The sequence below is a fragment of the Acomys minous genome, assembly GCF_964271855.1.
Source record: "Acomys minous genome assembly, chromosome: 3".
NCBI lineage: Eukaryota > Metazoa > Chordata > Mammalia > Rodentia > Muridae > Acomys > Acomys minous.
This window is the reverse complement of record NC_140485.1, coordinates 96,396,101-96,409,144: the sequence shown is the minus strand read 5'-3', so window position 1 is coordinate 96,409,144 and position 13,044 is coordinate 96,396,101. Positions and strand designations below refer to the sequence as shown.

Sequence of the window (13,044 nt, the reverse complement as noted above, 5' to 3'; positions counted from 1 at the left end):
CTGTAGAAGAAAAAGGTTCTTTTGTTTAACGGATACTTAAGGAGGCTTAGTTTTAAGAGCTTTGGAGATGTAAACTTTTGTATAAAATAGATCTCGCAATTTCATCCATGTACAAGCATGAAAATAGACCTGCAGAAAACAATTATTACCCTTGATGAGAGGCCAGATGGCACTCAAAGAAAGAATAAGCAGGCTACCAAGATGAGGCTTGATAGCGTATGACCATATAGTGGGGGAGGAGGTCCCCCTCAGTCTTAAACCTAGGGGAGGGGAATAGAGTGAAAGCAGGAGGGAGGGAGAAACTGGAGGATACAAATGATGGGATAACAATTGAGTTGTAATCTGAATAAATTAATAAAATTAAAATTAAAAAAAGAAAAAAGAAAACAATTATTAGCCAAGGTCTCACTCGTTAAAGGAGACAAAATCTAGTGGTTTGAATAAGCATGACCCCCATAGGCTTTTCTATTTGACGTTTTGGTCACCGGAGAGTAGCACTACTTGAGAAGGGTTAGGAGGTGTGGCCTTTGTTGGAGGAACTGTGTCACCAGAAACTAATCTCTTCCCAGTCAGATGCTTTCTCTTATAAGAGTTGCCTTGGTTGTGGTGTTTCTTCACAGCAACAGAACACTGACAAAGACACAGAGGCAGGACTCCAGCTCAAATGCCATGTCTGTTGCACCAAGCCAACCCAACAAGATGGCGGTGTTAAAGGGACTGTAGCTACAGTCAATGTCCCTCCCACTTCCTGTCACTGGGGGCCAGTCTCATTCACCTGGACAGCCCCTGGCTGCAGGGTCACACGCACCTTTCCAGGAGACTCACGTGGTGAACATGCCTCTGTTGGGTACAACAGACGCTGCCTGCCGTGTGCAATGAGCTTTACAAAGGGATCACTTTTTCAGTTCAGCTTGTTTGTTGATGTTGAAGGGATGGAAACACTGAAAAACTTTTAATTTTTCCTCTGAATGGAGATCCATGAAAATCGCTAGTTTGGGTGCTTTTGTTAGCAGCCATTACTTAATCCAAAAGCTGAACAATGGATTCATTTTTTTCTGTATTCATAGGCCTACTTGGTAAGGCTTTGGGGGGAGGGCAGGGAGAGGAAAGAGTTACTTTGGCTCCCAGTTTCAGAGGGCTTGGCCTGTGGTCGTTTGGTCCCATGTACTTTGGTGGCGGAAGACTTGTGGAGGAGATACTTCAGGGTGGGCAGGAAGCAGAGAGCGCAGCGAATGTATTTTGAGTGTTGATAATAAACTAACCACCTTGCTAGCTTAAGAAAGCAGGAATGAAAGAAAAAGCTTTGGATCCCAAGACTTCCAGTTGGTGAGGAGGGGAAAAGGGCTAATGTTGTCAGCCAGAAATATGTCTGGAGCATGGAGCATGGGCGTGAGCTGCTGACCCAAGCTAGGGTCAGAGAGGCTCCTTGCAGGACACCCCCCCCCTCCCCCCCCCCCATATACAGGGGCCAGGAAGATTTAGCCAGGTGGGAAAGGGAAGAAGACTTTGGAACATGAAACAGAAAAGCAAAGGTTTGGAGGGAAGGGGACAGTGGACACAGGCATTGTGTAGCTAATAACTATTTCAGGGAAACCTGGGAAAACAGTAAACAGGCCAGAAGTGTGTCTACTGTGATGATGCTCAAGCTACAGGTGGGAAAGTCATATCCTGGTGGTCCTTGGTGGCCTGTTGGGTGTCTGAGGTCAGAAAGAGTCATTGTAAAGGCTGGAGGGATCCCAGGTTAAAAGGAGCAGATGCGGAAGAGAGACCTGTCGATATTGTGTGGGTGGGGGCACCCAGAGAACGCCTACGATGAGACCCTGATTGGGGGGGGTGTTCCTTCTCTGCTGGAGCTGGGAGATACAGACCCAGCAGATTGATGAGCAAAGCCCCCTGGAGCGAAGATGTTAAATTGTGTTAGGAAGAGGCAGCAAGGTGGAGGTGGAGACTGAAGGGCAGATAGGAGTAGGTGACTGAGCTCCATGGGGCACAGGGTGGTAAAGGCGGTAGGATCAAACAGCCACTAGGGTAACGCAGGACAAGAGCCTGTCCCTGTGTGCCTGGGAGAAGCAACTTCGGAGTAGGGTGACTGTCAAGCTACAGAGGGGCAAGCCCAGAAGAGCTGAGAAGGGGGACACAAGGAGACCTGGGAGACAGGGTGGGCAAGGGAACTCAAACACATGTCCTGCTTGATAAGATGTCACAGCCAGAGTGACAAGACCTTGAAACCATGTTTGTCTTGAGACAGTAATAATGCCAGCTAGTGTATATTGACTGTTCCTCATGGGCCTGGTACTGTTTCAGCCTCAACGGCATCACCACCTCAGCAGTCCCTGTAGGCAGCCATTATTACCCTTTGCATGTGTGTGTGTTATGTACATGTTCCTGTGGGTATATCCAAGGGGATTGGATGTGTGGATGCTGGAGGTTGGTACCAGGTGTCTTCTTCAACTGTTGTCTGCCTTTTAAAGGCATCGTTTGTGTGTGTGCCCTGTGATGTGTGCATGTGGGCGCATGTACCACAGTTTGTGTGCAGAGGTCAAGGACAGCTCTGTGGCACCAGTTGTCACCTTCCACCTTTATGTATGTCCTTTGGGGGGTTGGGCTCCGGTTACAGGCTTGAGCAGCACGCACCCTTACCTGCCAATCCATCTTTCGGGCCCTCCACATTGTACTTTGAGGTGGGGTCTCTCCCTGGGACGAAGCTACCTGACTTGGCTAGGCTGCTAGGCAACGCTCCAGGAATCAAGCTGTCTTCTTTTCCCCAGCGCTAGGGTGAGGGGGTGTGTGCTGCTCCACCTGGATTTTTATGTGGGAATCTAGGGATCCAAACTGAAGTTGTCACGCTTGTGCACGGCACAGTGCTTTATCAATTGAGCCTTTCCCTCCAGTCCTACTGGGTGCCGTTCTCAGTCCTGTCATAGAGGTAAAGAAACTGAGAAGCCAGGACATTAAGTAACTCACCCAAAATCCCAGAGCTGCCGAGTGGCCAGAACTGGGGCACAGTGGGGGTGTGGCCTATAATGGCTTAAGACTGGTTTTTGTTGTTTTTTTTTTTAAGGGAGACAGACACCAGGAAGGAAAAAGTCAAGTGAATGTGGGGAGAAGGCGAAACCACTGGGGATGGAGACAAAGGGGGCTGAGGGCCAAGTAAGAATGCTGAATCTCTGAAGAGATTTGCCTGAGCAGGCGGACAGAGGCCTGCTGGGACGTTGTGGAGGGTCGTGAGACGGTGGGAGCTGGTCAGGGCAGCAGGATGGAGGAAGAGTCGGGAGCCCGGGCCTTGTCTACTGCCGGGCTGGCAGTTAATTATGTTGCGTGGCATGGCAAGGAAGTGTGCCAGGGAATCCTAGCATTCTGGAGGCTGAGGCAGGAGGATTATGAAATTGCAGCTAGCCTAGGCTGCGTAGTGAGATCCTGTCTCAAAAAACAAACAAACAAATAAATAAAAAGTTAAACTTTTTATAGGAAATGAGATATGCACTTCCTCACCAGGCTATGAAGCAATTCATTTTCACTGTCTTTATTATGTTTCTCCCTAATTTCTGTAGGTTCTGACTCCTTGGAAGTTTCACTCATTAGTTTGTTTCTCTTCCTCATCATTTCCTGGTGTGATGGCTACAAAGACTCCATTTTATGCCCAGCATCCATCTTGGTACCCACTAGCTGTTTGTTTCTGACTCCAGTCCCTGGGAGCTAAGTTCCCAGTAACCCTGACTCAGTGAGCGTCCAACCAGAACTGCCCAGCCAGGACCATCTACTTGCTGTGTTATGACTTCTGCAACCTGCTTAGGCAGACTTTCAGGTTGCCTTGACTACCTAACCTTGGCAGAGCAAAAACAACTCCCAGCTTGCTTGTGCTGGATATTCAAGGTCTTCTTGTGGTTTTCGCGTTTTAAAACCCTCCCCTCACCCCCCTCTTCTCATGGCAATCTCAAGTCTGGTTCAGAGACTGTTGTCCTGCTAGCAGTAATCAGTAAATCCTTTAATTATAATTGGATGGAGACCATGTCTTTTCCCAGAGGTCAGGAACTCCGTAACATTGGATGATGTGGTCTATGGACAGGGTTGACTGAGGGCTCAATTGCCTGCCTTCTCTTTGTACATCCAGGGGTCTAGAAAAAGATGGAGGGGCATTTCCTGCCCCTCCCCCAACTATGCCACAGCTCCCAGGGCAGAGCTTGCAAGGGAAGTAATGCGAGCAGGAAGTGGAGATTACACCTCGAGGGTGCTAAAGCGAACTCCTAGCCTAGCACAGGCAATCTAAAGCCATCAGCAAGGAACAAACACATTAGCTTTTGACGTCAGTCCCAACTCGGTTGCCCTCTGAAAAAGGGTCCAGTAGCTCTTACTCTCTGATGGGGTACACTTCTTTTTTGCATATGTCATTTAGTATTGTTGTTAATTTTTACATTTCTTCTAGGTTTCATTTGGGATCCTGGCCATACTGAGCGGACTGCTGTCACTGAAGCTTCCAGAAACCCGGGACCAACCGCTGGCGTCTACGTGGGAGACCACTACGCAGCAGGAGCCAGAAAACAAGGATTGGTCAGGCGGCGAAGGCCCTCCCGAAGCTAAGAGACCTTCGTCAGGCAGAGGCCTTTCCGAAGCTAACACTGAACGGGAAACCGAGTGGGAACTGGAAAGCGTGGGAGTAATTAACCTGGAGGACTCTGATGTTTATACATAAATGTCTTATATGCCGCCAGCACTTGGGATGCTGACATCGGCGACTTTCTGTTAGAGAGATGTTACCTCCCACATGTTACTTCATGAAAAAATGTTGTGAGAAAAGCATTAAACAACTGTTACGTAAAAGTAAATGAAATAAAAACCAGCATGAGAATTCTCATTCTTTTAAGCTGCTTTTGTTGCAAAATATTTGCCCCACATTTGCTTTTCTTTGTGTCACTTCTCTTTCCGCACCCCATACCATTGCACTGGTTCGAGGGATACTAGGAGTTTCCATGGGTACCAGCGCCCCCACCTTTTCCATCTCCAAGGACGCCATCTCCGAAGGGGAGATGTGAGACGTTTCTTTCTTCTTCTTGCCTTATCGTTGCCTCTTCTCTCTTTCTTCTTCTTCTTCTTCTTCTTCTTCTTCTTCTTCTTCTTCTTCTTCTTCTTCTTCTTCTTCTTCTTCTTCTTCTTCTTTTTGTTGAGAGCAGAGTATCCTTTACCCATAGGAGCAGTGACTGAGGCATCTTTTGTCTCCACTTCCCTGGACCGCGGGGTTCTGGAAGTGCAGGCCAGGCAGGCATGAGGCACCAATAATTTTTATTGGGCTCACACCAGGAGTCCGTTGGTCTTGAGGACCTCTGTGAACTGATTTTCTTCTCCACATTCTTTTTCTGCCTGTTTCTGTAACCTCAAGAGCTGCTGCTTCTTCCGATAGTGGATCTTGGCCTTTTCCTTCCGTTTCTCTTCCAGAGTGGCTGTCCCTTCCAGCCGACACTCTTACGGATAGAGAATACTTTTAGACAGCTCTTGTTGAGTTTTATTAAAGTGGATTTACCTGGGCTTCAGAGTTTAAAATGAAGAGAGGAGCTGGGCTGCCCAGCCCATCTGCCCCGGTGCCGTATTCTGCAGTTGTGAGAATGGGGCCACACACCTGGGCTGGGACGACACGGCCACACACCTGGGCTGCCTTTGAGTCTACCTTACAGCTGGAGGGTTCTGAAAACAAATTATTTGACTGTTAAGAAGGAAGAGGAAGAGGAGGAGGAAGAGGAGGAGGAAGCATCACACTACAGCCTAAGCTGGTTCCAGACTGATGGCCATGCTCCTGCCTCAGCCTCCTGAGTGTGAGGCACCACACACTGGGCTTTATGAGCTTTCCAGACAGAGCCCCACGAGAATCCTGACATTCTTTCCTTGTTTGTGAGTCTTCCTCAGAAAAGCCCTGTCAGAAGATGTTTACCTTCATAATGAAACCAGAAGAAAGCAGAGTTAGAAAAGGATGCCTTGCTTTCCAGGGCAAACCAGCATGTTCCGGTTTGGGCCAATTACATCTGCCAGGGGCAGGGAATGAGGTTTTAGTCTGATATTTAAACTTCCACTCCACAAATTTACTAAGTTCTCTCTGTAGGGTTATTAGACACTACAGAGAAATGCTAGGTGGCATGCTAGCACATTGCATTCTGCAGTTAGCACATCATGCAGGGAGACGTGGGTTTAGATTCCGTCTGTGGCCAACGTAAACTCTTAAGTGAATGTGCACAGAACAAACGTGTACGGGACTAGGGAAATGCCCCAGCAGTTAAAAGTACTTACTGCTCTGGCAGGAGACCTGGGTGTGGTTCCCAGCACCCAGAAAGCTGCTATTAACCAACTGGAACTCAAATTCCGAAGGACCTGATGCCCTCTTCCTACCCCCAGGGCCACTACAGGACAGACATGGAGGCAAAATACCCCCCCCACACACAAAATCAATAAGTCTTTTAAAAAATTCTCATTATAAAATAACTTAAAATTTATTATTTTATTTACTAAATTTTTTTCTCTTCAACTTCACTTTAAACTATGGTCTTCCATTTCAATTGCTAATGATTTTGTAGTCTTATATTTAATGTATTTCAAATTTACGAAGCATCTTTTTCTTTTGGGATTGAGTGTTTTCCTGGTTATGATTCTATCATAGGTTCCCTAATTTCTTTTTTGCACTTGGAAGTTTGCTTTTTGAGTATCATCTTATGTCTAATGCATGAGAACTGATGAAGGCCTATGGGTTATGTTCAGAGGTAAGCCTGAGAAACAGTTGTGTGAATTAAAAAAATGCTAAGGGAAATAAAGGAGCCATTTGACCTGAATTATTTAAGCATTTTATATTAATTCCTAGGGTAATTGCCTAGTTCTTCATTTGGACTTTACACTTATAAAATAAAAGGTAAAACAAGCGAACCAAAAACACAAACAAACAAACAAAAAACAACCCTTTTTTCTTGTGAAATAAGGCAAAATAAAAACAAACAAGGGAAACGAAACAAGAGAAGGTGTCTCAGGGCTGCTATAGTAAAAGTGTCATGGCCGCTAGGTGTGGTGGTGCACGCCTTTAATCCCAGCACTCAGAAGGCAGAGGCAGGTAGATCACTGTGAGTTTGAGGGCAGCCTGGTCTACAAAGCAAGTCCAGGACAGCCAGAGCCACACAGAGGGACCCTGTCTCAAAAAAAAAAAAAAAAAAAAAAAAAAAAAAAAAAAAAAAAAAAGGAAGTGTCATGGCCAGAAGTAATGTGGGAGGAGAAAGGGTTTGTTTCAGTTCCCCATCATTGAGGGGAGTCAGGGCAGAAACTCAAAGCAGGAAGTGGGAGGCAGGAGCAGATGCTGAGGCCACGGAGGGATGCTCTACCTGATGGCCTCATTTTCACTTAACTTCCTCTGTAAAGACCTCATCTCCTCATCTCCATCTGTGCTTACGTTCTAGGGAGTCTGGAATCCAACACAGGGATTTGGAACATTTCTTTACATTTTACTGCGATGTCTCAGCCAGCTTGGGTTGCAGCACAAACTATAAAACTAGTTGGCTGAACCAAGAGCTAGTTACTTGTAGCTGTTCAGAAAGGTGTAAAGTCTAAGACTGAGATGCTGACATGGTAGGTCACATTACGAGGTCTCCATCTTCATCTTCAAGGAGAAAGACATTTCACTGTGTACCCACTTGTGAGTGTGAGAGCCACCAGTAACTCTTTTTAAAAAGTGCCTCACACTAATGACCTCATTAACCTCAGTAACCTCTCCATGCTCCTGATCACACTGGGAGTCAGGGCCCTATAAATATTCAGACCACAGCATCCGTGGTGGGCTATCTGTCTCAGTCACCAAATAGACAAAACAACCCGGAGACCGCTCAAGATATTCCAGGCAGAGAAGGGTTAATCCAGAAACCAGTTGCAGAAGTGTGGAGAGGATTGGCAGAATAAATTGGAGGAGTAAAAGTTGCCTGGAGACCATGAAACTGCTCACAGTTGGCTTGGAGCCTGCTAGCCCATTCTGCTCCTACTGCCAACGGATGCTGGAAACACACTTTTGCTGCTGACCTGAAACCCAGAAGCCCACACCCCCTGCTGATAATAAAGCTGCAGTCGTGCTTTTGGTTTGAATTAAATTGAAGTTTCAGATTAATTAATTCAGAAAAAACTGGAATCTTTGTTCTGCTATTAACTCTTCTGTTAATGATTTTGTGTTAGCTCTACGCCTTAGGATTTCTATTGCTATGATGAGACACCATGACTGAAAGCAAGTTGGGAGGAAAGGTGTTTTGTTTTGTTTTTTAGCTTACACTTCCATATCACTGTTTATCACTGAAGAAAGTCAGGACAGGAACTCAAACAGGCAGGAACCTGAAGGCAGGAGCTGATTCAGAGGCAATGGAGGGGAGCTGCTTACTGCCTTCCTCCTTATAGCTTGCTCAGTCTGCTTTCTTATAGCAGAACCTAGGTCCGCCAGCCCAGGACTGGCACCACCCACAATGGGCTGGGCCCTCCTACATCAATCATTAATTAAGACAATACCCTACGCCGGATCTTATGGATCTTTCCTCAACTGAGGTTCCCTCGTTTTAGATGATCCTAGCCTGTGTCAAGTTGACATAAAACTAGCCAGCACACTCTGGTTGCTTGAGTTATCTTTTAATACCTCTTAATAAATATTTCATTCAAAATAGTCCTGCACATTTTGGGTTATATATATATTACATGAAATACATATTATTTTTTGAGAATTTCATATACAGGATATATTTTGATCAGATCCACCCCCTTTCTTTCCCCTCCAACTCTTCCCCTCTACCCTAGAAAATCAATTTTCCTCCTCCCCCTCCCCTTCTCCCTCCCCCTCCTCCCCCCTCCCCCCACCCCGAGACAGAGTTTCTCTGTGTAGCCATAGCTGACCTGAAACTCATTCTGTAGACCTGGATGGCTTTGAGTTCACAGCGATCCACCTGCCTCTGCCCGAGTGCTGGGATTAAAGGCGTGCACCACCACCACCCAGCCAGTGTTCCTTCTTAACCTTGTTTTTCATTAAATACGCTGAGTTCACATATCGTTTCCAGTAGCGTATGGGTATTTGGGCCGTGATCTGGAGGATGGGTAGCCAGCCTCTCGGGGCCTGTATTCCTATACTCTCCCTCTCCCTGCAGCTGTCAGTTGCCAACAGCCCCTCAGCTAAGGGCAGAACTACTCTCCTGTGTGCAGTCCAGGCGTCATGCCCAGAAAAGACTGTTTCTCAGAGGCCGTCCACTACCACTGGCTCTTACAATCTCTCTTCCAAGACGATCCTTAAGTTTTCATGGGAGATGTAATATAACATGTCCCAGTTAGGGCTGAACCCTCTATAGTCCCTTATTCTCTGTATGCTCACCAGTTGTGAATATTTTTTATTAATTGCCATCTACTGCAAAAAAGAAGTGTCTCTGATGGGGTTGAGATGTTTTAATGTATAGATATAAAGACAACAACACAGCGAGCAGTTTAATACCATCTCCATTTAGAAGGGGCTCCCCTAGGATCTAGGATCTATACAGCCATGAGTTCTTGGCCCAGTGCAAAAATAAAGTCTTTCCTGTGCCCTCTCTAGCTCCCAAATAATGACGCGAAGACCTATGAAATGTATTAATAAGCTTCAAGCACTATAGCTGGGCAGATAGTCAGCTATTCTAACCTGACTATGCTGGCCTGTTCTACCTCCCAGCCATCCGCCCCATTTTGCCTGCCATCTTAGCCTCACCCTGCTACTTCATCCATGTCCGCGTGGCGACTCGCTCATGGCCACCATCCCTGCTTCCTCTCTGCTCCACCTGGGCTCCCCCTCCCTGAGTCAGAGGTCCGGCCCCGACTCTCCTGCCCCACTACAGGCGGTTCAGCTCTTTACTAACCAATCAGAAAACAGAGAAGGAATTTTACATCACATTGAGACAGGAGCTGCTTCATAGAAAGGTCGGTGCCAAGGTCCAGACTGCAACCATATCTCTGGGTACAGAAACCAGCATTTGAATACACAGTGCACAAAACCATGCCCCAGTTAACAGTACCAGGCATGAGTTCTATCTTATGTAACGGGATGAAGTCTAGTCAATAAGTGTTTGGTTGCACTCATTTCTTTTTTTCTTTTTGCTTCCTTCTTTTTTTTTTTTTCTTCTCCAAGACAGAGCTCCTCTGTGTAGCCCTGGCTGCCCTGGAACTTGCTCTGCAGACCAGGCTGGCCACAAACTCACAGAGAGCCACCTGCCTCTGCCTCTTGAGTGCTGGGACTAAAGGTGTGCAGCACCATACCAGGCTTGGATATTTCTTAACATGTTCAGCCTTTTGATTTTGTACTTGAAAAAAAATAAAAGTATGCTGTATCTCTGATACTTGGAAGCTAATCATAACACACCAGCTCCGTCCATCTCTTACTGCAAGTATTCCAGGGAGCAAATACTAACTCCATGACATCATGCATGCCCCTATAAAATGCTTATAGGAGATCTCATAGACATCTCCTCAGGACTCTTTTGACTCTCACCCTCTGTTATACCCAAATTATTATTTTTTCATCAGTTTACTAAATTACCCCATATTCAAGTCACATTGCTACTGCTCTATATAAAGAAACTAAAAGGCCTTTTAGTATTATTTAATGTTGCACCATTCTCTTCCTGGGTTTTATTTCTTAGAAAATATTGCTTCTTTTTCTTGATTTTTAAAAAAGATTTATTATTATGCATACAACGCTCTGCCTGTATGTACACCTCCATGCCAGAAGAGGGCATCGGATCTCATTATAGATGGTTGTGAGTCACCATGTGGTTGCTGGGAATTGAACTCAGGACCTCTGGAGGAGCAGTCAGTGCCCTTGACCTCTGAACCATCTCTCTGGCCCCTTTTTCTTGATTTTTAAAGGAAAGTAGAGCCCTGGTGAGGGCAGGGAAGAGAGGAGCTCAATACCTGTCTTCCATGGCTCCCATTGCTTTGGAATTCTAGCAAATCCACAAGCTGCTCCTGCACACACCTCCCCAAGAAATTCTCATTATTTCTTCAGTTATCCCCCACTCTTTCCTCAGGTAGCCCCCACTCTTTGGTTGGGTCATACTCTCTGGGGTTTACTGTGTGAGTTTCTGGCCTCTGTCCCTGGTTCATACCATCCCCTGCCTGCAGTCTCTCTCTTTCCTTGTCTTTGTCATCCAGTCTCTGTGGTCCTTGGGGTCTTTCTACATTCCTTCCTGTCTCCTGAGCTCATACAGCATTCACTTTTGTGCTGTTAGAGACCTCTCTTACTCTACCTGACACTGAAAGGAGAAAACCAGTGTCTTAGAAAGCCTTTGCAGTGTTCCCCAACAGAGGCACTGTTCTGTAAACATTTCCAGATTCTAGACCCATGCTCAATAAAATACAGACACCACCTAGGATACAGTGCAGCCTACATTTGTTTTTCATTCTCAAATCCTGATAGCTCCTAAAGCGCTTAGCACCTGGAGGCATGGGAGAGCGTTTTGTATACAGACGCACTGACTTGTTGATGAGGGACTCCCAGGAAAGACCAAGGCATGATTAGAAGGTAGAGACTCTCAGTCATCTCCCTCAGTCTTCAGGGAAGTGAGATCTGATCCTCAAAGACCGACGCTGTAACCAGTCACATCTGTGGAAGTAAGTCTACACAAACGTCTGAAAGGAGAGGGCTAGCAGTTTCCTTCCGGCTCTTCACCTGCAGCCTTTACACCAGGCCAAGCATCCCCGAGGTCCATGAGGCGCTGCAGCAAACCCACTGCGGGCACCGCCGGACCCCAGATTTGTGGTGCTTTCAATAGGCCCTGAAGCACAGGGCACACCCTGAGGGTTGAGATTGGCATCGGCACTTGCTAAGGAGCAAGTCTTGAGCCCTCAACCTGTGGCGTCAGATGCCACGTCCAGGCGGTAGAAGGTGCCGGAACTAAATTGAATGGAGAGAATCCCGCTGAGATGAGGCGTCTGCTGGGGAATCCGCTGTGTCGGTTGCTGGGTATGTGTGGAGGAAAAAACACCCATCCCACTTGTCACAGAGGTGGTCCCTGCTCAGCGACTGTGGGACTGTGGGCTGTGGGCGTGGAAGGAAAATGCACTTTCTTTTCCCCTTTGACACCTGGACTTCCTTCTCTAGAATCTTGCCTACTTGAGACCACCAGAGGCTCACGGCAGCATGCAAAGGGCTTTGTCTTTCTCCCCACTTTCAGGTGGGGATACGCGTTCAGAAGGCAGCCGATTTGCTCAAGATAAGACAGCGAGGATCCATGCTTTGGTTGAGATCGTGAGTCTGGATTCTGCCTCTCAGACTGGTCTTTATCACACAAGAGACCACAGGGTTTTCCTCACGGTCTTGGAGCCTCAGTTTAAACATGAATAGAACGAGGGAGGTACAGTTAGTACCTGTCTCATCTCAGAGGCTAGTGGTGTTACATGGCAGCAGAGGCATAGCTAACGCTAAATCTCCTACTAGTGTGTGAATATAATTAATATTATTATGTTGAATAGTACCGGGGCTGGAGAGATGACTCAGCAGTTAACACTTTTCCAGTGGACCAGAGTTTGGTTGTCAGCACCTATCTCAGGTAGCTCACAACCACCTGTAACTCCAGCTCAAAGGGATCTGATGCCCTCTTCTGGCCTCAGTGGGCACTGCACTCCTATACACATAGCCCCACAAACCACAGCAATTAGAATACAAAATAAATCTTTTAAAAATATTATTATCACTTCAAATTGCTTCTCTAGAAACAAGCGAGTTTAAAGCGATCAGTTTTTTGTTTTGTTTTGTTTTTCACACAATCGACACTCAGCAAATACTGGTTTCTCTTCTATAAGATCTTTTGCTTCATCCTAACTTATTTTCTAAATACATTTTCCAGCGTCTCAGCTTTCAACAGCATCTCACTGCCTGGCCCCCTGCTCACCCCACTTTCTGAGGCTGCCTGGAAGAGGCAGGCACCTAGTGGGAGATGACAGACGACTCTGAACAGTGCAACGAGGAAACAGGTGCTTGCTTCTAGCTGGAACTTTCTGGAAATCCCACAGGCCACCCGGCATTTACCACACAAA

The 13,044-nt window shown here is 46.6% G+C and overlaps 1 protein-coding gene across 1 annotated transcript in view; it reads left to right on the top strand.

Annotated features, from left to right (window-relative positions):
* Window positions 1-4,844, top strand: part of SLC22A16 (solute carrier family 22 member 16) — a 35,525-nt gene extending 30,681 nt beyond the window's left edge. The window contains exon 8 of the mRNA XM_084775103.1: window positions 4,424-4,844. Within this exon, the coding sequence (XP_084631229.1) occupies window positions 4,424-4,690 (267 nt within the window). The 3' untranslated portion in view covers window positions 4,691-4,844. The remainder of the gene's footprint in view (window positions 1-4,423) is intronic.
* The last annotated feature ends 8,200 nt before the right edge of the window (window positions 4,845-13,044 follow it).